Raw genomic sequence first — 27,594 nt, forward strand, 5'->3', positions numbered from 1 at the left:
CTCCCTCCTCTCTTTCTTTCTCTCTCCTCTTCCTCCCTCTCTCTCTCCTCATTCTCTCTCTCCTCTCCTCTCTCTCCCTCTCTTCCTCTCTCTCTCCTCATCCTCTCTCCCTGTCTTCCTCTCTCTCCTCATCCTCTCTCTCTCTCTCCTCTCTCTCTTTCTCCCTCTCTCTCCCTCTGTCGGTGTGTGTGTTGTGTCAGTGTGGCTCTCTCTCTCTCTCTCTTTCTCTCTCTCTCCTCTCTCTCTCTCCGTCTCTCTCTCTCTCCCTCTGTCGGTGTGTGTGTTGTGTCGGTGTGTGTGTCTCTCTCTCTCTCTCTCTCCCTCTGTCGGTGTGTGTGTTGTGTCGGTGTGGCTCTCTCTCTCTCTCTCTCTCTCTCTCTCTCTCTCTCTCTCTCTCTCCGTCTCTCTCTCTCTCCCTCTGTCGGTGTGTGTGTTGTGTCGGTGTGTCTCTCTCTCTCTCTCTCTCTCTCTCTCTCTCTCTCTCTCTCTCTCTCTCTCTCTCTCTCTCTCCTCTGTCGGTGTGTGTGTTGTGTCGGTGTGTCTCTCTCTCCTCTCTCTCTCTCTCTCCGTCTCTCTCTCTCTCCCTCTGTCGGTGTGTGTGTTGTGTCGGTGTGGCTCGTGCGGCGGCAGAGCTCGGAGCGGGACCCGGCGCTATGCACGTGTGTGTGGGAGCGTCCCTTCCCGCGCTCGGCTCCTCCTCGGCGGGGAACACTGCACCGCGGCGTGGGCGCGAACGGGGAACCGGCGCTCGGGACACCATGAGGCCGACGTAAGCGCGCTCGGCCTCGGCTCGCACGGACTCGCTTTCCCCGGCGGGAGTTAGCGGGAGTAGGGAGAGAGGATGGAGAAGAAGCAGAGCGGAGGCGCCGGGGAGGACCTGTCAAAGATCCCCGACGAGGAGCTGCACAGGTGGGGGAAGGACGAGCTGGTGCGCCGGCTGCGGAGGACCGAGGCGGAGAAGCGGGGCGTGATCGTGGAGCACGGGAACCTGATGCGGGAAGTGAACCGGCGACTGCAGCAGCACCTCACGGAGATCCGGAGCCTCAAGGTGAGCACGAGGGAGGGACGTAAGAGCGCGAGGAAGGGACGCACGGGCGAGGGACGGACGTACGAGCGCGAGGAGGGACGCACGAGCGGACTCCAGACCCGTGCACGTGTCTCTGCATCGAGCCACAGAAAGTTTACGCAGTTTAATATTTTTGTTTAATACATTTGTTAACTGGACGAACCATGCATAATGATGTTAGTAGGTTAGTAGTAGTAATAGGCCTATAAACAGTGTTGGGGAGTAACAGATTACATGTACCTGAGTTACGTAATCAGAGTACAAATGATGAGTAACTGTATTCGGTTACAGTTACTGTTTCAGTGAGTGGTAATTGGATTACAGTTACTTTGTTGAAATAAGTGGATTACACGGTGGGATTTTCCTGTTTTCACATTTTGGGCTATATCCCCCTTTTTTTTCTTTTTTTTTTCCCTTTTTTTTAAATACCACTCATTCCCGGAAACTAAAGCAGGTCTAAACTAGATCTAAACCAGGTCTAAACCAGGACTAAACCAGGACTAAAACAGGACTAAAACAGGATTTAACAGGACTAAACCATGCTGGATGGACGTGCCTCCTCTTCTATCAATAATATTTTTAATACAGCTAAGGGTTTTTATTGTCTTTAAGCAGATAAAACATCTTATGTGAAGATTTCCTCATCTTTGCTTCTCTACAGCAAATCAAGTAATCCAAAGTATTCAGATTACGTTACCTTAAATAATTTAACGGATTACATTACAAACTACATTTTAGGGTATGTAATCTGTAATCTGTAGGGGAATACATTTTAAAAGTAACTTTCCCAACACTGCCTGTAACAGTAGTATTTGTGGCGTATTTGTAGTTATTCTAGTTACAGTATTCCTCGTGAGTTGATGTTGCAGTACAGTACACGTCCAACATTTTACACTGCTAAGCATAATTGGGGAGCATGGTAAAAATGCATAAGCCTAAACCAAATAATAATAATTTTTTTTTTAAGTTGTAAAAAATGGTTTCAAGTGGTCAGTTACAGCTCTCAAATGTGAAAAATGTAAAAAAAAATAAAATAAAAAATATAAAAAATCTGATACTGACGGCTACTAAAGCTAATAGGCCTATGAATACTAGTTACTCATTTGAACAAGTATCGATACTGCTACAATCACATTCACAGGACCAAATTTAAGTTTTCCTGAATAATTTTTGTGTAATTTTGTGCTTTATCAGATCTAATATAAGATCTCATGTAACAGATTATTTTGAGTTAAAAAATACATTCTGGAGCATTTATCTTCACTGTGGTTTGGTATCAGTATCGAGTATTGAGTGAAATCCTTTATATTGAAATCAAGTTTTAAAGTGTGGTCATATCGGCTTGTCAAAACCTGATCCCGTCAGATGTCAGAAGCTCAGAGGCTGGGCCTGGGCAGGACTTGGATGGGAGACACTGGGAAAATCAGGTGCCACAAAAACTGTTGTTGTGTCCTTAGGCAAGACACTTCACCCACATTGCGTAGTATAAAAGTGGTGTGTGTGTGAGTGTTGGTGGTGGTCGAAAGGGCTGATGGTGCAGATTGGCAGCCTCACTTCTGTCAGTCTGCCCCAGGGCAGCTGTGGCTACAATAGTTTCATCATTCACTGAGTGTCTAGAGAATGAATAATGAAGATGTCTTGAAAGGCGCAATAAAAAATGCAATGATTAATTCATTACTAAATAAATAAATGCAAGTCATTATTCATTCACACCACACAAGGTGGTGGTGAACGACATTCACACTAGGCAATGTGGGTGAAGTGTCTTGCCTAAGGACACAATCACAGAACTTTGTCTGAGTGGGAATCAGTCCTCTGGGTTAGGGGACAGCTGCTCTAACCACTGAGCCACTGTCGCCAGAATATTTATATAGTGACAACATGACAGTGCAGAAGTCCTGTACCACAGCAGTGTTTTATTGTGTGTGTGTGTGTGTGTGTGTGTGTGTGTGTGTGTGTGTGTGTGTGTGTGTGTGTGTGTGTGTGTGTGGTGTGTGTGTATGTGTGTGTGTGTGTGTGTGTGTGTGTGTGTGAGTGTGTGTGTGTGTGTGTGAGTGTGTGTGTGAGTGTGTGTGTGTGTGTGAGTGTGTGTGTGTGTGTGTGTGTGTGTGTGTGTGTGAGTGTGTGTGTGTGAGTGTGTGTGTGTGTGTGTGTGAGTGTGTGTGTGTGTGTGAGTGTGTGTGTGTGTGTGAGTGTGTGCCTGTGTATGTGTGTGTGTGTGTGTGTGTGTGTATGCGTGTGTGTATGTGAGTGTGTGTGTGTGTGTGTGAGTGTGTGTGTGAGTGTGTGCCTGTGTATGTGTGTGTGTGTGTGTGTGCGTGTGTGTTGTGTATGTGAGTGTGTGTGTGAGTGTGTGTATGTGAGTGTGTGTGTGTGTGTGTGTGTGTGTGTGAGTGTGTGTGTGTGTGTGTAGTGTGTGTGTGTGTGTGAGTGTGTGTGTGTGTGTGAGTGTGTGTGTGAGTGTGTGTGTGAGTGTGTGTGTGTGTGTGTGTGTGTGAGTGTGTGTGTGAGTGTGTGTGTGAGTGTGTGTGTGAGTGTGTGAGTGTGTGTGTGTGTGTGTGTGTGTGTGTGAGTGTGTGTGTGAGTGTGTGTGATGTGTGTGTGTGAGTGTGTGTGAGTGTGTGTGTGTGTGTGTGTGTGTGTGTGAGTGTGTGTGTGAGTGTGTGTGTGTGAGTGTGTGTGTGTGAGTGTGTGTGTGAGTGTGTGCCTGTGTATGTGTGTGTGTGTTTGTGACGCTGTTGGGTCTTTTAATGACTGACTGTTATTAGCCACTGCTGAAAAAGTGTCTGCGTTTCTACTTTTAGCTCCAAATGAAACATTGGCTGACGGCTGCTCAGTCTGAACACAACACGCCTGGAGTTTAAAACGGAGAGAAGACAGTTTACTCACACTAATGACTTTTAGAGAAATAGATGAGATATTATGGGAAATCTAATAACTGTATTTATCCCCTGTAGCGTATATTCACTGTCCCTCCTCTGCAGTGGGGGAATATAATGAAGTAAAAGTAGTAAAGTACTGTAGTTAAGCAAAAAGTGTACTTTACTTAAGTACATTTAAAAGTGGATAGTTTTTATTTTACTTCACTACATTTGTACTTGTGAGACTTTATTTTTTGTCAAGGTCAAAGTTTGAACAAAAATATAATTGTTTCTGTTGAAGAGAATTCAGCACAAATCTGTATCTACATCAGCTTTATTACATTTAAGCAGGTACTTTAATACTTTTACTTATGTAGTTTTTTCATGTGATACTTTAACCTAAGTATTTTTTGCTTTGGAATCAGTATTTTCGTTAACAAAATTGAGTACCACCACTACTCCTCCGAAATCTAACTTTATAATCTCCATTTTATCTCTTTTGTAAAATCCAGGATGTGAACCAGAAGCTCCAGGAGGACAACCAAGAGCTGAGAGACCTTTGCTGCTTCCTGGACGACGATCGACAGAAAGGCAAACGCGTGTCCAGAGAGTGGCAGCGCCTGGGCCGGTTCAGCGCCGGGATCATGCGTAAGGAGGTCACCATTTACCTCCAGAAGCTGCGAGAGCTGGAGTCCAAACAGGCGGAAGTCCTGCGCGAGAACCTCGAACTCAAGGAGGTGTGCCTGATGCTGGAGGAGGAACGGGCCGCGGCGGTGGCCAACAACGGCGGCGTGGGGGGAGGCGGAGGGGGCGGGGCTATGAACGAACAGGGCGGGTGCAGGGGTTCGATCGACAGCCAGAGCAGCCAGTGTAGCCCCGCCCCCGGTTTGCTCCGCGACGTCGGGGATGGGAGCAGCACGTCCAGCGCGGGAAGCACGGACAGCCCCGACAATCCCCACAGCAAACTGCATTTAGGATACAACCTCCACGGCAAATTGGAGAATAATAAAAAATGCGAAATATCTGGAAAATGTACCGATCCCAAACATAACTCGACTGGAAGAAGGCATAGTTCAACTCCGGAATACCATACCTTTCCTCAAAGCTGTAGACCACGTGGAGGATCTCTAACGAATCTGGATACGCACATTCCCAGTAGACACAAGTCCCCGAGCAGGCAACCGTGTGACTACCAACCCAGACATTCAGATTTAAAAGGACACGTTTACATTTCGCAACAGCCGGGGAAAAATAAATCCAGTCCGGAGCTGAGCCAGAGGTCGCCGAGGCCCGGGAAGCCTTCGAGCAGCTGCGGAGGGTCGCCCATATCGACGCCGGAGCATATACGCAAAAATCGGGTGATCGTAGGAAGTCCGGAGTCAATAAGGAGTCACCAGTACCAGCAGGGTGGCGCCGTGGAGCTGGGCAAAGGGAGGTACGGCGCAGGGACGTCGGGGCAAGACAGAGGGCGCCGGAGAGCAGCGGGGGAGGAGGCCAGTCCACAGCACAGCCTCTACAACGGTAAGAGCGGTTTAGTACAAAGAGATGTCTTGGTGTTCATTATATGGTGTTTTGAAGGGTTACAGGATTTTTTTTTAAATCTGTTCTAATGTTGTTTCCTCACCACAAACAGACCTGGAGTTGTGTTTTGTTTCATTCACACGTTTAACACACAAACGCTGCAGATTTAGGATGAGTTTTTCTTTCAAACTGAAAACAACCTATTCAACTTTTATCTACACAAAAGTTAAAACAGAAGCAGTTTAAAAGTCAATCAAAATGAAGTTCAAATCAATGTGTTTGGAGGAAAATAATTTTTTAAAGTTAAAGTCTTTCTTGCAGAAGAAATTGTATAGGCTCCATTCACGCTTACTAGGGATGCGCATGATTAGTCGATTAATCGATAATTGATCATTAAGAATTTCATTGATTATGTTAATTTTAATCGACAAACTGAATGTAGGTTGCTGTGTGTATCGTGACCAAACAGGTGTGTACATGTGTCTCTGCATCAGAAGGAGCGAGACACAAACAGTGGGTCAGTCTGCAACGTACTGAAGCACAAATGTGTATTTAACGATGACTTGTACAAGAAATTCCACACTTTCTGTTGCGTTCAGGGACAAGTGTGAGTCCATGTGCACAGTGTATAAAGCAGCACATATGTTTCTGTGTCCAGTGGGAAAAAGTTTTACCAGGTGAGAGTCGCTCAATGTGGATGACGAGTCCCCACCTCCCTTCCCCCGTACGCTGTCCTGGTTTTGACAAACACAAATCTGGTCACACTAACCTGTATTGACCTGAGTCATGTCTTTTAATCCGACAGAAATTGAACCACATCAGCGACACAAGAGCTGTAGTTTTATCTTCGCTTAGTTTATGCAAATCAGCGATGCGGTTTTAAGTTTTGTTTCTGTGAGAGTTTGAACAAAACTGAAGTAAACACATTATAATGTCAAACAGCTGATGTGGCTCTAGAGTCGTTATGGTTTATTTGTCGTAAAGTTGAATTTATTTATGCAGATTAGTAGTGCAGATAGTAATAATAATGATGATCATTTTAATATAAAAAAATGTTAATGATTAATCGATAATCGATCGTTAATCCTTCCGAAGATCGATTAAGAAAATTTCAACGAATGCCCGTCCCTAATGCTTACTGTATTTTTTGGGCTATAAGTCGCTCCGGAGTATAAGTCGCACCAGCTAAAAAATGTATAATGTAAAATGTTTAATGAAGGAAAAAAAACATATATAGGTTGCACTTATATGCACTTATATTAAATGTATTTTAATAAAACCAGAGACCAGGAAGCGACATTTCCTGTGTAAAGTCAAGTTGTAGTAATAACAGAAGAGAGAACAACAGACTGTTAACGTCACATATGAACAGTTCTTCAGATAAATATAACATAAACAACAGAACAGAACAAGTTTAACAAACTCTCCATCTCACCTCTGGAATAATTTAGCAAATACTCTCAAATCTGTTTCGTCATTGAACTATTTTAAAAGACAATTAAGACAAACATTGATTTGTAATGCTATTTCATATTTGGGCTACTGATAGTTAACTTGCCTGTTCATGACTGTTGTAATAAAATCATGTTTAGGGGAGGTGATGATGTCACTCCACTAAATCCATTGAATTCTTCATCCACTGTGTCACTTCTTAAAGTTAAAATTGTTCAGTGGTGCAGAAGTAATGGTGCAATCGACTGACATGATACAGACAGGACAGAGGCTCTTTCTGCAGGAGACATGTGCAGTAGAGTGAAGTGACAGTGGTACAGGAGGAACAGGAGCAGCAGATACTCACACACAAGACTAGAACCTCTCAACGCTTCAGTGTGAACATTTTAATATATAAGTCGACCCGGAGTAGAAGTCGCAGGAAACACCCAAACCATGAAAAAAGTGCAACTTATAGTGATACAACGCAGCAGTGTCTTTCACATGTTAGTCACTAATGCCTTAATTAACGGCCATTTGTTACGTTTTAATGTTTGCAAGTTGCCCCAAAACACAAAGAAGCGCTGTGTAAATGTCCCTCCCATAATTTAGAATATTCCAGCGATAACGCCACCTGTCACCATCATCACTGTGGAGTCTGCATGTTTCTCCCTGTGTCTGGATGGGTTTTCTCCAGGTGCTCCAGTTTCCCCATCAACCCAAAACATGCTACAGATCTCCAGGAAGAACACTTGATAGTCAAGGTCAATTAAATTCAATCAATCAATGAACCTGCCCAGGGACGACACGTGGAAATGAGCACTGGTGCTACAACCTGATACAAACATCTCTCCTGTTCAGGTTCATGTAGACTGTGCACTGTCCCTGTCATTAAAGAAATAAACTCAACTATATTGACTTATCATATAATATATGAATAGGAGTGTGCAAAAATATTGAAATATCGATACAGTATCGATCTTATTGTGTGCTGCTGTACTAATATATCACCAAGAGTATTTTTTGGTATATTTTAGTAAATAATTTTGATACAGCGCCACAGTTTTGTTGTTTGTTTAGAAGAAGAAAACTCATTTATGTGACACATTTGACATTTTCATTGTTTTGATGATTAAATTGTGAAAGTTTATATTAATTTTGCACAAGTAGTGGTTTAACAAAGAGTTTTAGTATCACAGCCATGATTTAGCTTCATTTTTAGTGAACCGTATGAAATCGATTTGAAATATATCGTATCGAATTGTATTGAATTGAAAGCTCACTATATTGACTTTAGGGCTGTGCAAAAATATTGAAATATCGATATATCGTATCGCTTAATGTGATGATACAGTATCGATATTGTGGGCTGCTGTATCGATATATCACCAAGAGTATTTTATGGTATATTTTACTCAATTATTTTGTTACAGTTGCTTGTTTAGAGGAAAGAAACATGTTTATGTGATACATTTGACATTTTCACTGTTTTGATGATTAAAATGTTTGTGTTTCATATGAACTTTGCACAAAAAGTGGTTCAACAAAGACTTTTAGTATCACAGACATGATTTAGCCTTTATTTTTATTAAACTGTATCGAATCGATTTGAAATATATCGTATTGAATCGAAAGCTCACTGTATCAAGATATGTATCGTATCATGGCCTATGTATTGAGGTATGTATCGTATCTGCAACTTTTTAATGATACCCAGCCCTGTATATGAAAAATGAAACTACAGTCGTCCCTCGCTATATCGCAGTTCACCTTTCGCGGTCTCGCTGTTTCGTGAATTTGTTTTAATGCAATTTTGCATGCTTTTTAAAAAAAAAGCATATGAACGCTTATTACGTATTATGGGTGCGTAGTAATTACACACGGGTGGGTCAAGACTAAACCAGGACTAATCTTGGCTGAGCAATACGTTGTCCGAAATGTGCGATCGGGCAAATTGCCGCACTTACCTTCGTGAGATGCGAAGCTCTACGCTGGTCCTTTCTCCTGCGGTCACCTCCAAGCCCGTCCCGACACTGAGTCCTGTTTCAGTCCTGGGTTAGTCCTGGTTTAGTCCTCCTCTTCAGTCCTGGAGTCAGTCCTGGGTTAGTCCTGGTTTAGTCCTCCTCTTCAGTCCTGGAGTCAGTCCTGGGTTAGTCCTGGTTTAGTCCTCCTCTTCAGTCCTGGAGTCAGTCCTGGAGTCAGTCCTGGGTCAGTCCTGGGTTAGTCCTGGGTTAGTCCTGGGTTAGTCCTGGGTTAGTCTTGGTTCAGTCCGTGACGTGTGCAGTGCAAATGTTTGATATAATCTCGGGTTAACGGGCAGGTGTGGTGGTGTATTGCACTGGTGCGGGTCTCCCGAAACGGACCTGTGCAGGACTGTGTGCTGTAGGGCTCCATTACGGAATAAATTAATGTTTGGTTTGTTTCATAAAGAAGGAGGAAAATAACAAAAGGACGACAGCAGCAATAAGTTTGAAGAAGGATGTAAAAAGGGTTGCACCTGTCCTGTGTGAGAAAAGTGTATAAAGTTTGTGCTGAGGGATTTTACAGCCTTAAAACAGATAGAATATTTTGGGACTCATTATTTAACGTGGGTGTTTTTTCTTTGCAATAGTGAGGAGATTTTTTCCATTTTTATGTAGTAATGTAACCCGACCTGCAGAGAGGAGAGTAAATAACTGCTTTGGCTAATTATCGGTTCATTCTGCTGTTTCTCTGTTGCTTTTAATGAGACAGTCTTTGAAATGCACTTTCCTGGCCTTATCTTGCTTGAAGTTAGTGGCATGAAGTATTTTCAGGATTTATTGCAATATTTTTCTGTAGTGATATATCGTATTTCAAAATGTGTTATGTGACAGTTTTGGTTTTAATTCTTATGTTGTCTCATTAAAAACAAATGCAAGTTTCAATATTCATTTTCTGCAATCAAGACACTTTTAGACAGGACAGTTTAAAGTGTCCATCTGATGTAAAATCACTCTTTTCACATTGTATCTTCTGCACATAAACAAGCACAATTTGGGTTTTGGAACATCCATTACACAATAGTTCTTAAATCTTACTGATTTCTTAGAGACAGTCACAGACCAGGAACTATGAAAGGCCGACTATTGCTCCTCCCCCTGCCCGTCCTGAGAAAGCACAGGCTCCGCCCTCCAAATGTGACGTAGGATCAAGGCCTGTAACGATAACAAATTTTGCCAGGACGATTAATTGGCCAAGAATTTATTATACTGTGTTTGACCGCTATCGTGTTCCTTGCCTTCGACCAAAATATTTCCCAGCATGCAACGCGGGCTTTTAATAACAATGACGTCAGCTGAAACTCGCCTATTTTCCGGATGGATCGATCAAGCGGCAAGTGAAGAAGAAGAACTACAACGTGAAACGAATAATAGTAAAACAATAAATTACTTTTACTTACATTTCCAACTTCTCTGTTCCTTTACTTTTCACGTTGTAGTTCTTCTTCTTCACTTGCCGCTTGATTGGTCCTTTGGAAAATAGAGTCCCGCGGTCACTTCCGTTGTGGCTTTTTGATATGTTGTGGCATTTTAATGTGTTGTGGCTTTTTGATGTGTTGTGGCTTTTTGATGTGTTGTGGCTTTTTGCTGTGTTGTGGCATTTGCATTTGTGTCGTGGAGTTTGTATTTGTTGCAGTGTTTGCTTTAAAATAGAGTCCCGCGGTCATTTCTGTTGTGACTTTTTTTCTTGTGTTGTGGCTTTTTGTTGTGTTGTGGCTTTTTGTTGTGTGTGTTGTGGCTTTTTAATTTGTTGTGGCATTTGCGTTTGTGTTGTAGCGTTTGCATTTGTTGTGGCGTTTGCTTTAAAATAGAGTCCCGCGGTCATTTCCATTGTGGCTTTTTGTTGTGTTGTCGCATTTGTATTTGTTGCGGCGCTTGCGTTTGTTTTGACCCCTCTCGGCTTCCGTAAAAAAACACTTCGGCGACATATACAAGACTCACACATCACTCTTAGAAGGTAGAAAGCTCTGAAAAGTTGATTTTGCATGAGACGGGCCCTTTAAACACAGAAACGGTCCAGATGTCTCGGTTGCGTCGGTCGTGTTCGTGGAGATGATCTTAAACGACCTCAGTGTAACAGAGACCGGCTCTAACCCGCACAACCGCGAGCGAGAAGGACACGCCGAGGTCACACCCGAGGGACCGCGAGGGAGCAGAGCGCGCCGAGGTTACACCTGAGGGACGGAGGGGGCGGGGCCTGTCAGCTGCAGCACGGCATTGTGGGAGTGAAGGTGATGAAAGTGTCCAGGGAGCAGGTTTACTCACAAACACACAAGAGGCACAGAACACGAGAGAAAGAGGAGGAGAGAGAGAGAGAGAGAGAGAGAGAGGGGGAGGTGAAAGATAGGAGGCAGAGGAGATGAAGAGGGGAGGAAGGAGGAAGGGTTAGAAGAGAGGGAGAAGAGTAGAGGATGGAGAGGAAGGGTTGGAGAGAGGAGAAAAGAGAAAGGACAGGAGGCAGAGGAGATGGAGGAAGAAGAGGGGAGGAGAGAGAGAAGAGAGGAAGCAGAGGACATGAAGAGGGGAGGAGAGAAAGGAGAGAGGAGGCAGAGCAGATGGAGGGAGAGGAGAGAGGAAGGAGAAGAAGAGAGGGAGAAGAGGGGAGAAGAGTGGAGGATGGAGAGGAGGGGGAGGAGAGAGAAGGAAAAGAGAGGTAGAGGAGGCAGAGGAAATGAGGGAGGAGAAAGGAGAGAGAAGAGAGGAGGCAGAGGAGATGGAGTGGGGAGAACTGAGAGAAAGAGGAGGGGGATGAGAGAGGAGAAGAGTGTGAAAAGATAAGGGAGAAGAGGCAGAGGTGATGGTGGGAGAAGAGGGGAGGAGAGAAGAGAGAGGAGGAGAGGAGGAGGGAGATGGAGGAGGAGGAGAGAAAAGAGGGAGAAGAGGGGAGAAGAGTGGAGGATGGAGAGGAGAGGAGGGGAGGAGAGAGGAGGACAGAGGGAAGGAGAGGGAGAGGAGAGGAGGCAGAGGAAATGGAGGGAGGAGAGGGGAGGAGAGAAGGAGAGGAGAGCAAGGGAGAGGAGAGAGAGTATGGAGAAGAAGAGTAGGGAGAAGAGGGGAGGAAAGAGGAGGATAGAGAGGGAGATTAGAGGAGAGGAGAGGAGGAAGAGGGAAAGAGAGGAGAAAGGAGAGAGGAAGGAGAGAGGAAAGGAGAGAGGAGTGGAGGAGAGAGAAGGAAAGAGGGAAAGGAGAGGAAGAAGAGGAGGCAGAGAAGATGGAGTGAGGAGAGGGGAGGAGAGAAAAGAGAGAAACCCGTGTATCATTTGTTCATTCATTTTTCAAAATAAAACCAAAAATAAGAAAATGCAAAAAGCAACCATTTTCTTCATTATTTGTCTCCAAAACCAAAATGAAAACACAGATTGAGAGAGAGAGGGAGAGGAGAGGAAGAGGAGAGGAAGAGGAGAGCGAGGTGAGAGAGAAGGGCGGAGAGGAAGTAGAGGGACGGGCAAGACGAGTGAAGAACCAGGGACACGAAGATAAAGAGCGTCAAAGTAGAGACAGAATATAAAAGGATTACTACACATCCTGACGGAAACAATAGACCCAGATATCCTGTATTTTTAAAGTACTATGTGTTCTGTTTGGTCTGATATTGCGATACCGATCCAATACCAGTGTGTTTGTGTGAAATGTCCGTGGTGAAGAAGAGGAGCTGTGTCTTCTCTTGCTCTTCACACTGATTTGAAGTGTGAGTGAAAACCTGGAGGACTAGCTGTGGTTAACCTCACTCATGCACTATTGATATTTGTAACTCTCTCTTAACTGAACCATCAATCTGCAGCGGCGGTGGGCGGGGAAAAGGCTCAGATGAATGTTTGAATCCGATCGGTCGAAGCGTCAGTTAAATCCATAGACTGTGTAAAGAAGAGGACTAAGAGAATATGACCCACGGCGAAGCTCATCGAGGCTGCTGGAAGTCATAAACCTTTTTCACAACGGTTGGAAATCCTGCCTGGTAACTTCCGATGAATGGTTTTCGGTGGCAAAATGTGTAAATGTGTGTCGTATTTTCCCTAATAAGTAAATTGTAACTCTGACTGATTCTAGAATTTAAAAAAATAAATAAATAAATTGATTTCATGATGTAGATCAGGAGTGTCAAACTCAAATTCACAGAGGCCAAAATTTAAAACTGAGACTAAGTCGTGGGCCAAACAAAATATTTATTGAAACATTTCTGCATGTTTTCCCTTCTTTCAAAATATGTAATGTTCAACCTTTTCTAATCAAAATAAATGTGTAATAATAGTTTTGCTTAAACACTGGAGTTGTCAAAGATTATTGAGATCGAGGATTTAAAGCTGGTGTAGTAGAGGATTTTGACCCCGCGGTGAGGTGACCCCGGGGTCCACACACCATATAGTATGTTGACCCCAGAGTCAGAATCCTATTCTGGGATGTTGACCCCCCATAGAATATTGACCCCCCTATGAAAATCTATATTTTATTAATAAACAACTTGAATTCTATAGAAAAACTTTAACTATTAATACTATATCTGCAAATTAAAACATATACTGACATATTTAAAAGTGTTTTTTGAAGAACTCAGATGCATTTTTTTTATGTTGATTATAACTTTTGAATGTTAAAAATGACGTAGTTGTTAAAACACATATTTGACTGAAAATGAGATAAGTAGTTATTAATTATTTAGATAAACAAAGTGATGTGTAATGATTTGGAATCTTGTTCAAATAGACAGGGCTGATCATTTTGAGTCGTTCAATAGGGGGATAACTATGACTATATTAATCTGACCCCCCAATATGTTTATTAGACTTATGAGGATGTAAATTAAAAAGTAATATTTGTTGAACATTGACAATGATCTATTATCTTTAAAGGAGGTCAAAATCCTATGACTATAGTAATCTGACCCCCAATATGTTTATTATAACACAACATGACAAAATTCAAGGTCATTATTCTTACAAATCATTGTCTAAATTGACATTATGATTAAGGATTATCTGAACATAGCTAACTAAAAACAATGTATAAAATACAATATAAAAAGTGACAAGATTGCTCTGTATATGCAATTTTAACAATACGTAACATTTACACAAAATACCAAGTCGTTCTCCATCAAAGCATTCCTTAAAATACCTTAAAAGAAAGTGAATATGTAGCAATATATAATCAAAGTAAATGACATGAGAAATAATGATCAGATAAGTAAATACTAAAGAAAAAAGTAAGTCAAAATCCTATGGGGGGGTCACTTTACTATAGCAGTATGTTCACCCCGGGGTTAATATACTGTGGGGGTCGAATGTGAGAGGGAAAAGCTTTATATACCAGTTAGCCCCGTTAGTGGAGCATTACATACGTCACGACCAAATAACAGCAAGTGGTTAAATAAAAAAGTACCCGTCTACCGTCGAGCGGATGAATCCTAATGCTGCGAGGCCAGATGGTTTCTACGAAGTGAAACCGGCTGATGAATCAGACTAGCAGATTTATGAAGCTGCTGGAGAACACACCAGACATTTACACACACATTTTGCCATTGAAAAGCATTAACCAGAAGTTCCACAAACCTTACCCATGAAAAAGGTCTGTTGGAGTGAATGTGGAGCCGACTTCCATATTTGCAATTCAACCTGCGAGTATCACAGCAACCAAAGAGCCAATCAGGAGCGAGGCTTTTGAAGGTAACACCGCTGCCTGCATCACTGGTTTGACAGGGAGCGGGCGCTTAGCAATGCTGTCAATCAAACCTGTTGCTGCTGACACTAGCGGGAGGCACCTCGGGGAAAGAGGCGCCTGATTTGACTTATTAAATTTCATATCTTGATTTATGGACAAAATAATGAAATACACATGTTAAGACCAAAATGATGAAGCTCACTGCAGCAGTTACAGAGAGAGGAGTGAAGGTTTTTCAATCTAAAGTGAATTGAAGCCAGAGTTGATGGAGCTGGAAGAGAACCCATGCTCACTTTCTATTTGGATGTGGGCCCGGTCAAGCAGAAGTAAACAGCAAGGCCAAAAATTAATGCATCTGATATAAAAATGTATTGAACAGATACATATGTACTCTAGTTTATGAAACTGTTGACCTTTTTTCTGTACCATTTTTGGTTCTAAAGTTCCATATGTTTTAAACAGACCATGTATGAAACATGGAACAAAAATTATTTCCCAAATTTCAAAGACCTGCAAATCATGTCAATAAATGGATGTATTTCATCATATCTTGTGTTATTCCATCTTTGAACTGTTGATGAAGGTACATGATTTAAAAAAAAAAAAGTATTTAAAATGATAAAAATTTGCTTGGAAGGACTGACATATTTTATAGAAATAGTTTCCGTTCATTTTGAAGTAATATTAAAAAACTGACAAATGATGTAAAATCCTGCACCTTCTACTTGTTTGCACAATTTTCCCTCCGTTACTTTTCCCTCCGTTACCATGATCTTTCTTAATCAAAAATCTCATGACTCAAAAAGTCAGAGGTTTTTCAACCTAATCTTGTACCATATGGTAGAAAACTATATGAAGCAAATATTCAAACCAGTTTGTTAAGGATATGGAAGTGAGAACCAAGAGTTATCACTGTTTGGATTTATTGCCCAAAAAGTGCTGCATATTTCATTCCCTCCGTTACCAACATGAGTTTTTACATTTTTTGTCAACAACTTGAAAGAATATCACAGGTTTAACTTGACCCTGTTGGAGTGTAACTCTTTCCTACATTCTGATACTTTACTTATTTCAATAGTCCCTCTAGTTTCTGAATAAGAGACATTTGAATGTCAAAAATCTGCCCCTGTTTTCCTCCGTTACCACTTGACCGGACCCAGTAGTGATTTATATATGAAGTTGGCTCCCATCAAACACAAACCTCCACAACAACTCTGTCAATCGTTTGTGCTCTGTTTGTGCTGCAAAAAGTTTTGTTTGTGCTGTTTTAGTTTTTCAGATATTAATGATTCTTTTACAGGTCAAATTAAGGTCAGCAGCCCCCAGGAAGCTTCAAAATGCTCTAAAACGCCTGAAATGGAGTCAATAATTTGTATTTCATTTGTGCTGCAAAAAGTTTTGTTTGTGCGATTATGGTTCTTAAGATATTAGCAGTTTTATTTTCAGCCGACGATCCGAGGCTGTAGAAAAGTCTGTATCAATATTTAGTAAGTTCCTTTTGATTCATATTTTCTATAATAATACAGACATTTCCACAGCCTGAATCATTTATCTTCACTGGTTTTGTGGAGTTCTGCTAAATCTGCTGCTGAATAATAATGAATAATTTCAGAAATATATCACACAAATGGAAATAGTCACAGCACAAAACAGCACAAACAAAACACAAATATTTCATATAATTATCTGCCTGTTTTGAGGATATTTAACATTTTGAGGGGCTGGATGACGTTTTAAGAAGCATAATTGCACAAACTAAACTTTTTGTAGCACAAAACAGCACAAACGAAGTACAACTGACACCGATTTGGGGCATTTTAGAGCATTTTGAAGCTTCCTGGGGGCTGCTGACCCCAATTTGATCTATAAAAGAATTGTTAATATCTGAAAAACTAAAGCAGCCCAAATGATAAACAGAGTTTTGGTGTAGGTTTGTGTTTGATGGAGGACCAACTTCACACAGGTTATTTATTTAAACAGTCCATGGTTACATCCAGTTGAGAGAAAAGCAGACATCTTTCCCTCCACAAATACACAAAGCTCTTCTATTTTTCACAGACTAAGTCGTCTGTATTTGTGCTACAACAGGCTGAAGTGTGTTTGTTTGTTTTGGTGAGCTTGAGCGCTTCACCTTTGGCTTCGTTCCACTGGCCCGTTCATTACAGAAGCAGAGACAAGACGATTCTCAAGAGTTTGTGAACTCAAGTATCACCGGAATTCATCTTGTTATCTGGGAAACAGTAGAGATTCTCTGTTAAAGAGATGCTGAAACAGTTTTGAAAGGTGAAATGAATATTGAAAAAACAATTGAAAATCCAATCTTTCATTATAAATCAGTAATCAATTTTTAAGGGCCTGTATTACGCTATTTTCTGATTTGTATTATAATATTGTTTCATCATTTCATTCACACACACAACACAATTCCATACTTCTATCTTTTGATGCCATGTGGTGATACAGGAAGTGCTCCACTGTTTTTTAAACTTTACCATACGCCTTCACTAGAATCATTTGGATGATTTCAATCCTGGAATTGCCAGTCTTTACTGAACTAAAGGTAAAAGGTACTGTTAACTTGAAAACTATCACTATATAATAGGGGTGTGCAAAAATATTGAAATATTGATATATATTGTAATGTTTATTTCATTTTTGTTTATTCAATATTTTACCAGATAAGTCAGTTGAGAACACCTTCCCATTTACAGTGACGACCTGGCCAAGAGGAAGAATAAAACAACAGCACAAACAGAAAACACTCACATGTATAAGACGCAACAGTGAATAGAGATATAAGACAGTGAAACATCTGCAGAGTAAAGATATAAAAGTGTTATAAACATGTACAATTATCTAATTTAATGTGTGGCTGCTGTATCGATATATCACCAAGAGTGTTTTTTGGTATATTTTACTCAATTATTTTGTTACAGATGTACAGTTTTATTGCTTGTTTGGAGGAAGGAAACTGTTTTATGCGACACATTTGACATTTTCACTGTTTTGATGATTAAAACATTTGTGTTTCATATGAACTTTGCACAAAAAGTGGTTTAACAAAGACTTTTAGTATCACAGACATGATTTAGCCTTTATTTTTTATTGAGCCGTATCGAATCGATTTGAAATATATTGTATCAAATCAAAAGTGCACTGTATTGAGATATGTATCATATCATGGCCTATGTATCGTATCAGCAACTTCTTGGGCCCCGTCCACACTAGTTCGTATTCGAGTCGTTTTCGTTGTGGATGTAGTGTTCATTCACACTAATCCGATTGAAAACAGCCCCAGAGACGGAACTATCACAAATTCATCTGAGTACAGATCTGATCTGGCACTGTGTGGACGCCTGAAAACACTGATACTCTGATGTAGGTCTGTGCACCGTGAAGTAATTCACCGCCAAAACACTAAGAGGCTAGAATATGTGTCCATTCATATAAACGTGTGTCTGTGTGCACGACCTGCAGACGTATAATCTCTGAAAAGTTTAACATGAACCATCTCCAACGTGATAGAAACACAGAACAGACTCACCATCAGCAGAACACCCCTCTGTCACAGAAAGAACACTCATATTCCACTGAGTCGGGTCCTTTGGTCTGACAGAAGCTGAACCACATCAGCGCATAATAGTGAACTGTTTTTTGAGTGCTTAGTTTATGCAAATGAGTCATGTGGTTTTAAGTTTAGTTTCTATAAAATGTAAACAAATATGCTCAAAGCTGTGTGGATAGGGAAGGACTGCGGACACAAAAACAACGTGTCTAGATGCAGATTGTTTCTGATACGGTGATACGGTGATTTGTTTCAGTGTAAATGTAGTCTTAACTAGAAAAGCAGTCAGAGAGCGCTGACCTCCGCCAAGGACTACCCCCATTTTTGATATAAATTGTGATAAAATCAGTCTTCTGGATCAGATCCGGATCAGCCTTTGGAATATAAAAGAGGATCCCATTGTCCATCCCTGAGTCAAATTTCATGGGGTTTGGTCAATAATTAACCCAGATATTGAGAAACAAAATTTTTGGCCCCATTTACCACAATGTTAACTAAAATTTCAAAGTGATCCAGAATCCAGGATTTCTTCCGGATCACCCCCAAAATGAAATCAGTTCTTCCTTTTCACATTTCCAACAAATCCTGAAAATTTCATCAAAATCGGTCCATAACTTTTTGAGTTATGTTGCTAACAGACAAACAAACAAACAAACAAACAGACAAACGCCGGCAAAAACATAACCTCCTTGGCGGAGGTAATGATACCAAAAGCCTTATGACATCACAAGGTGGATCAGAGCAGTTTGACCTTTGGAGATGTAGACAGTCTAATAATAAAGAATTATTCAAACATGAATTAAACAAAACACAACTCCAGGTCTTGTTTTGAGGAGGGAACCAGATTCTAACATGTCTTAAACACCCAAGAGTCATTTTGTGTAATATGTGACTTTTTCATTTCTTTTATTGTGAAGTGATGCTCTCCACATTATTACACATAATTGTCCCGGAGAGTCAAAGTGCCTTTATAATCGTGTAAATGCTGTTTCTATAAAAAGCCGTGAGCCGTCTCCTCTGTCAGACATCCTCCCATCACTTTAACCACTCAGAGATGAAGACTCCTCCTCCTTCTCCTCTTCCTCCTCCTCCTCCTCTTTCTCTTCATCCCGGAGTGACATGTTTACACGGGGTTCCTCTGGAGGTTTATGAAGAGCTCCTCTGATCAGCTGACAGCGACACACAGGGAAGAAGAGGGAGGGAGAGGGGGAGGAGGACGAGATGGAGGAGGGAGGAGAGAGGGAAAGAACAGAGAGGAGATGAGAGGGGGAGGAGAAAATGGGAGTGAGGGAGGAGGAGGGGTTTTATTCAAATGGCCCCCCTGCTGAGGCTCATTTCGTTGAGTTTATGTTGAGCTCAGGCTGGATAAAGGAGAAGTGAATAGAGAGATAAGAACACAGATACACACGATACTCCAACTGCACACTGCTGCTGTTGTGTCCTTGTTGTGGAATCACAGACTGTGTATAAATGGACACAGCTAAAGGCCGTTGTTTAGTTCTGCGTCGATTCAATGCACACTGACACCGTCGGTTTTGATTTATGGATCTGCGTCAGAGTTCTGCACGGGTCCATTTTTGGAGACCTGCACCCGCGCAGTACAGCACTGCACCCGCCCGTTAACCCGAGATTTTATCAAAGTTAAACCCGCACCCGCCTGGACCCGGTAACATTTCACTCGTTACCTGCCCTGTGATAAATCACACACAGATTACAAGCTTTCTAACTGAAGCATCCATCAGAATATGAATTGAAACATTAAGACTTCAAGAATTACAATCATGAAATGAAATGAAACAGTTACACTTTCTTCAATAAAAACACGAATTCACAGACGCGACTCGACTGTCAAAATATGACATCACTTCACAGGCTTTATTTACTGAGCAGAAGAAACATTCATTGAGATGCCGGACTTTTACGCCGCACACACCACGGACTGAACCAGGACTGAACCAGGACTAAACCAGGATTGAACCAGGACTAAACCAGAACTGAACCAGAACTGAACCAGGACTCACTGTCGGGACAGGTCTGGAGGTGTGTCAGTGTTGTCCCTTGAGTGACCACAGGTGAAAGGACCAGCTCAGAGCTCCGCGTCACACGGAGGTGTGTGCAGCCGTAAATCTTAAGTCCAAGATTAGTCCTGGTGTAGTCCTGGTTTAGTCCTGATTTAGTCCTGACCTGCTCATGTGTAATCACTACCCACCCTCATATCTGCCCATAAAATTCCAGAACATTAAAACCGCCTGTTTCAGCAAATATTTGAGTATTTGATCTGCATCGAGGTCTATGCGCCACAAAGTAATTCACCACCACAACGCTAGGAGACGAGGAATTAAAACTGGAGTTCATGTTTACAAAATGAAGCAGGAAAGCAGAAATGTATGCTTAACGATGGTAGAGAGGACCAATCACAGCCCTTGTTGTCTGCGTCGCTTTCCTCTGCTGTCTGCATCGGTTTGATGTGTATTTAGAACATTTCGGTGGTGCACGCTGACTGATGCAGACATCCTACGGAGGAGGGGGGAAGGGGCATTCGAGACGTAGACTCTCTTTGACCCTCAGCCATAAATTGGACTTAACACTCTAGTCACCGCATTCCAAATGGAAGTTCACATGCTGCTCTTCTGGCTCCTACTGACTTTGATTTACATTAAGATAAAATAAGATAATCCTTTACTGTCTCCCATGGGAGAAATTTGTCTTGGGACAGGGAACCACAGCTTCATCACAAAGACAGGACAACACAACGACAAAAGCACCACACAAACATCCACCATAGAACATAAATAAATACAAGACCAAGTCTGACATGGAGTGATGAGTGATGCACCAACAGGAGCTTTAAGTCTTTACAGACAAGCTCTTCACAGTCTTGTATTCTATTCATATTTGCACATTCCCTAAGCCTATGTGCACTTTTGATTACACATTAGAATATTGTGTTCTGTCTCTCTGCACCTGCTGCCGTGAGCCTCGTCATTTTGGTCTTTAAATGTTCATATTAACTCTTTCTACATGATCCTGTTTTTTTTTGCTGTTTTGTCTGTCAGAAAATCCTATTCATAATATAGAGTCTGACTCCAGATTGGCTCATGTAACTGTGAGCATCATGAGCTTCATTTGACTGGAGCCAAACGCTGTGGATGACGTCACACACACTTTGTCCACTTTTTATACACTCTATAGTTGTAGTAGTAGTAGTAGTACTAGTAGTAGTAGCAGTAGTGAATGTAGAATGTGTTGCCACTTTTGGGTTTTGAAAGGTGATTAAAATCCAATGAACTACTTTTATGATTATTGTAGTAATAGCAGTAGTAATATTATTTACTGCAGTACTGATTCCAGTATGTACTGAGAGCAGGAGAGCACATTGGGCAATATTAATAGCAGTAGTAGTTTTAATAGTAGTAGTGATAGCAGTGGTAGCAGTAGTAGGAGTTATAGCAGTAGCAGAAGTGGCAGCAGTTGCAGTAGTAGTAGTATTCACTGCAGTACTGGTGCAGTCTTGTATTCGCTGAGCAGGGGAACAGCGCTGGAGTCCTGACTCAGCTCAAGTGAAACAAAAGCACAGAGCTCTGAGCTGTACCTGCAGAGGTGAGAGAGTACACACAAGTACACACAAGTACACACAAGTACACACAAGTACACACACACAGTACACACAAGTACACACAAGTACACACAAGTACACACAAGTACACACAAGTACACACAAGTACACAGTACACACACACACACAGTACACAATACACAGTACACACAAGTACACACAAGTACACACAAGTACACACAAGTACACACAAGTACACACAAGTACACACACACAGTACACACAAGTACACACAAGTACACACACACAGTACACACAAGTACACACAAGTACACACAAGTACACACAAGTACACACACACACACAGTACACACACAGTACACACAAGTACACACAAGTACACACAAGTACACACACACAGTACACACAAGTACACACAAGTACACACAAGTACACACACACACACACAGTACACACAAGTACACACAAGTACACACAAGTACACACACACAGTACACACACAGTACACACACACAGTACACACAAGTACACACAGAATACACACACACAGTACACACAAGTACACACAAGTACACACAAGTACACACACAGTACACACAAGTACACACACACAGTACACACAAGTACACACAGAATACACACAGTACACACACACACAAGTACACACAAGTACACACAAGTACACACACACAGTACACACAAGTACACACAGAATACACACACACAGTACACACAAGTACACACACACAGTACACACAAGTACACACAAGTACACACACACACACACAGTACACACAAGTACACACAGAATACACACACACAGTACACACAAGTACACACAAGTACACACACACAGTACACACACACAGTACACACAAGTACACACAAGTACACACAAGTACACACAGTACACACACACAGTACACACAAGTACACACAGAATACACACACACAGTACACACAAGTACACACAGTACACACACACAGTACACACAAGTACACACAAGTACACACACACAGTACACACAAGTACAACACAGTACACACACACAGTACACACAAGTACACACAAGTACACACAGAATACACACACACAGTACACACAAGTACACACACAGTACACACACACAGTACACACAAGTACACACAGAATACACACACACAGTACACACAAGTACACACAGAATACACACACAGTACATACACACACACAGTACACACAAGTACACACACACACACAGTACACACACAAGTACATACACACAGAATACACACACACACACAAGTACACACAAGTACACACACACAGTACACACAAGTACACACACAGAATACACACACACACAGTACACACAAGTACACACAAGTACACACAAGTACACAGTACACACACAGTACACAGTACACACAGAATACACACACACAGTACACACAAGTACACACAGAATACACACACAGTACACACAGTACACACAACACAGTACACACAGTACACACAGTACACACACACACACAGTACACACAAGTACACACAGAATACACACACACAGTACACACACAAGTACACACAGACATACACACACAGTACACACAAGTACACACAAGTACACACAGTACATACACACACACACAGTACACACACAAGTACACACAGATACACACACACACACACAGTACACACAAGTACACACACAGAATACACACACACAGTACACACAGTACACACAGAATACACACACACAGTACACACAAGTACACACAGAATACACACACACAGTACACACAAGTACACACACAGAATACACACACACAGTACACACAAGTACACACAGACATACACACACACAGTACACACAAGTACACACAGAATACACACACACAGTAACACACAAGTACACACAGAATACACACACACAGTACACACAAGTACACACAGAATACACACACACAGTACACACAAGTACACACAGAACACATACACACACACAGTACACACAAGTACACACAGAATACACACACACAGTACACACAAGTACACACAGAATACACACACACAGTACACACAAGTACACACAGAATACACACACACACACAGTACACACAGTACACACAAGTACACACACACAGTACACACACACAGTACACACAGAATACACACACAGTACACACAAGTACACACATACACACACACAGTACACACAAGTACACACAGAATACACACACACAGTACACACACAGTACACACAGAATACACACAGTACACACAGTACACACACAGAATCACACACAGTACACACAAGTACACACACAGAATACACACACACACAGTACACACAAGTACACACAGAATACACACACACAGTACACACAAGTACACACACAGAATACACACACACAGTACACACAAGTACACACAGAATACACACCACACAGTACACACAAGTACACACACAGAATACACACACACAGTACACACAAGTACACACACACACAGAATACACACACACACACACAGTACACACAAGTACACACACAGAATACACACACACACAGTACACACAAGTACACACAGAATACACACACACACAGTACACACAGAGTACACACAGAATACACACACACAAGTACACACAGAATACACACACACAGTACACACAAGTACACACAGAATACACACAGTACACACAGTACACACAAGTACACACAGAATACACACACACAGTACACACAAGTACACACAGAATACACACACACACACACACAGTACACACAGAACACACACACAGTACACACAAGTACACACAGAATACACACACACAGTACACACAAGTACACACAGAATACACACACACAGTACACACAAGTACACACAGAATACACACACACAGTACACACACAAGTACACACAGAATACACACACACAGTACACACAAGTACACACAGAATACACACACACACAGTACACACAAGTACACATACACACAGTACACACAGAATACACACACAGTACACACAGTACACACAGAATACACACACACAGTACACACAAGTACACACAGAATACACACACACAGTACACACAAGTACACACAGAATACACACACACAGTACACACAAGTACACACAGAATACACACACACAGTACACACAAGTACACACAGAATACACACACACAGTACACACAAGTACACACAGAATACACACACACAGTACACACAAGTACACACAGAATACACACACACAGTACACACAAGTACACACAGAATACACACACACACACAGTACACACAGAATACACACACACAGTACACACAAGTACACACAGAATACACACACACACACAGTACACACAAGTACACACAGAATACACACACACAGTACACACAAGTACACACAGAATACACACACAGAGTACACACAGAGTACACACAGAATACACACACACAGTACACACAAGTACGCACAGAATACACACACACAGTACACACAAGTACACACAGAATACACACAGAGAGTACACACAAGTACACACAGAATACACACATAGAGTACACACACAGTACACACAGAGAGTACACACGAGTACACACACACAGAGAGAGTACACACGAGTACACACAGAGTACACACAAGTATATACACAGTGTACACATGAGTACACACAAGTACACATAGAGTACACACGTACACACACAGAGTACACATGAGTACACAAACACAGAGTACACACGAGTACACATACACACACAAGTACACACACAGAGTACACAGGAGACCTACAGATGATACAGATACAGATACACTGTGAGAAAGTACAGAGGAGTACTACATTGTGAGAGTACACAGTAGTACACAAACACAGAGAGCACACTGGAGACATATGATCTATCTTTTTTTTTCTTTTTTTTTTTTTATTCATTGTATTTATTTTATTTGAACAAATTCTTACCCAGTGTATCACAAGAAGAACATTTTTAAAACATGTACATACAGGAGAAAATACAACTCTCAAAATGAGAAGGCAGAAGCAAAAGCTTATTTGAGCCTGTCCCCTCTCACATGGAACAGCTGGTGGATAAACAGCTGCTTATTCCACTACCAAACAAATCAGGGTGTCACTTCTAATGTCCCATTTAGATTACAAAAAAGAAAACAATAAAACATATAAATTCAGCAAGAAAATGTTGATGATACAGATACACATACACTGTGAGGGAGTACAGGTACACAGACAGTACAGAGGAGTACTACACTGTGAGAGAGTACAGCAGAGTACACATACACAGAGAGAGTACACACACACAGAGAGAGTACACAGGAGTACACACACACAGAGAGTACACAGGAGTACACACACACACACAGGAGTACACACACACAGAGAGAGAGTACACAGGAGTACACATACACAGAGAGAGTACACAGGAGTACACACACACAGAGAGAGTATACAGGAGTACACTTGCACAGAGAGAGTACACAGGAGTACACACACACAGAGAGAGTACGCAGGAGTACACATACACAGAGAGAGGACAGAGACACTGAGCTTTACAGTGTGCAGGACACAGTGTGTAAGACTCCGGCTGCATCATTTATCACAATTGAGTCGTAAATCAGACTAAAGCTAATGACTTAATTCCCTCTGAAAATGTCAACACTTCCTGCATGAGTCTGTGTAAAAGCAGCTGATCCTGCAGTTTAAACCTCTGCAAACATGTTCTGAAATACACAGGATTCTTGGATTAGTTTAACATTTCAGAGTTCAGTCTCTCTCAAATATGATTGCACTGGTTAGACTGGTTGAAAATAGGGATGGGCATGATTAGTCCATTCATCGATAATTGATCATTAAGAATTTCATCGATTTTGTTCATTTTAATAGACAAACCGAATGTAGGTTGCTGTGCATAGTGTAGGGTGACCAAATGTCCGTGCTCGGGGACAAACGGGGGTCTGTACATGTAGCTCTCTGCACTCAGAAGGAGCGAGACACAAACAGTCAGTCAGTCTACAACGTGCAGAAGCGCAAATGCACATTTAATGATGATTTGTACAAGAAATTCCAGGCTTTCTGTTCAGGACAAGTGTGAGACCATGTGCACAGTGTACAAAGCAGCACATATGTTTTGGTGTCCAGTGGGAAAAAGCTCACCAGGACACAGAAAACATGAAAAAGCTTTGCCAGGTGAGAGTCGCTCAATGTCGATGACGAGGCCCCACCTCCCACCCCCCGTACAGTGTCCTGTTTTTGACAAATGCAAATATGGTCACACTAACCTGTATTCCACTGAGTCGTGCCACATCAGCGACACAAGAGCTGCTTTTTTTTCTTCTTCGCTTAGTTTATGCAAATTAGCGATGCGGTTTTAAGTTTAGTTTCTGTGAGAGTTGCACAAAGCTGCATTAAACACATTATAATGTCAAACGGGCTGATGTGGCTCTAGAGTGGTTATGTTTATATGTCGTAAAGTTGAATTTATTTATGCAGATTAGTAGTGCAGATAGTAATAATAATGATGGAAATTTTAATATTAAAACATTAATGATTAATCAATAACCGCTTATTAATTCTCCCGACGATGGATTAAAAAAATGTAATCGAATGCCCATCCCTAGTTGAATATAAGCAGTTGTTTTTTCTTCCCCAGAATTGAATCCTTAAAATAACATATTTGAATAATACATGTAATAAATATAGAGTGACACATTACCGTGAAAGCATTGCTACTGTTGGTCTTATTGAACCTGTGACCTCCTGCCCTGAACTGAACACAAAAAACTGTACTGCGCTCATGACCGCATTATCCCACTCTCGTCATAAAACATCAGCGGTCAGATCCACTAACCCACAGGGTGAATGCTGTCCTTGTTTCCTTGGGCAAGACACCTAATCT

The 27,594-nt window shown here is 41.7% G+C and overlaps 1 protein-coding gene across 1 annotated transcript in view; it reads left to right on the forward strand.

Moving 5' to 3' along the window:
• The first annotated feature begins 841 nt into the window (after positions 1-841).
• The window catches only part of LOC110173633 (coiled-coil domain-containing protein 85A-like), a 73,223-nt gene continuing 46,470 nt past the window's right edge, over positions 842-27,594 (forward strand). The window contains exons 1-2 of the mRNA XM_055162464.1: positions 842-1,048; positions 4,440-5,448. Of these exons, the coding sequence (XP_055018439.1) occupies positions 842-1,048; positions 4,440-5,448 (1,216 nt within the window). The remainder of the gene's footprint in view (positions 1,049-4,439; positions 5,449-27,594) is intronic.

This window comes from Boleophthalmus pectinirostris, unplaced genomic scaffold (assembly GCF_026225935.1).
Source record: "Boleophthalmus pectinirostris isolate CB_2022bp ecotype Guang Dong unplaced genomic scaffold, ASM2622593v1 HiC_scaffold_5, whole genome shotgun sequence".
Taxonomy (NCBI): Eukaryota; Metazoa; Chordata; class Actinopteri; order Gobiiformes; family Gobiidae; genus Boleophthalmus; species Boleophthalmus pectinirostris.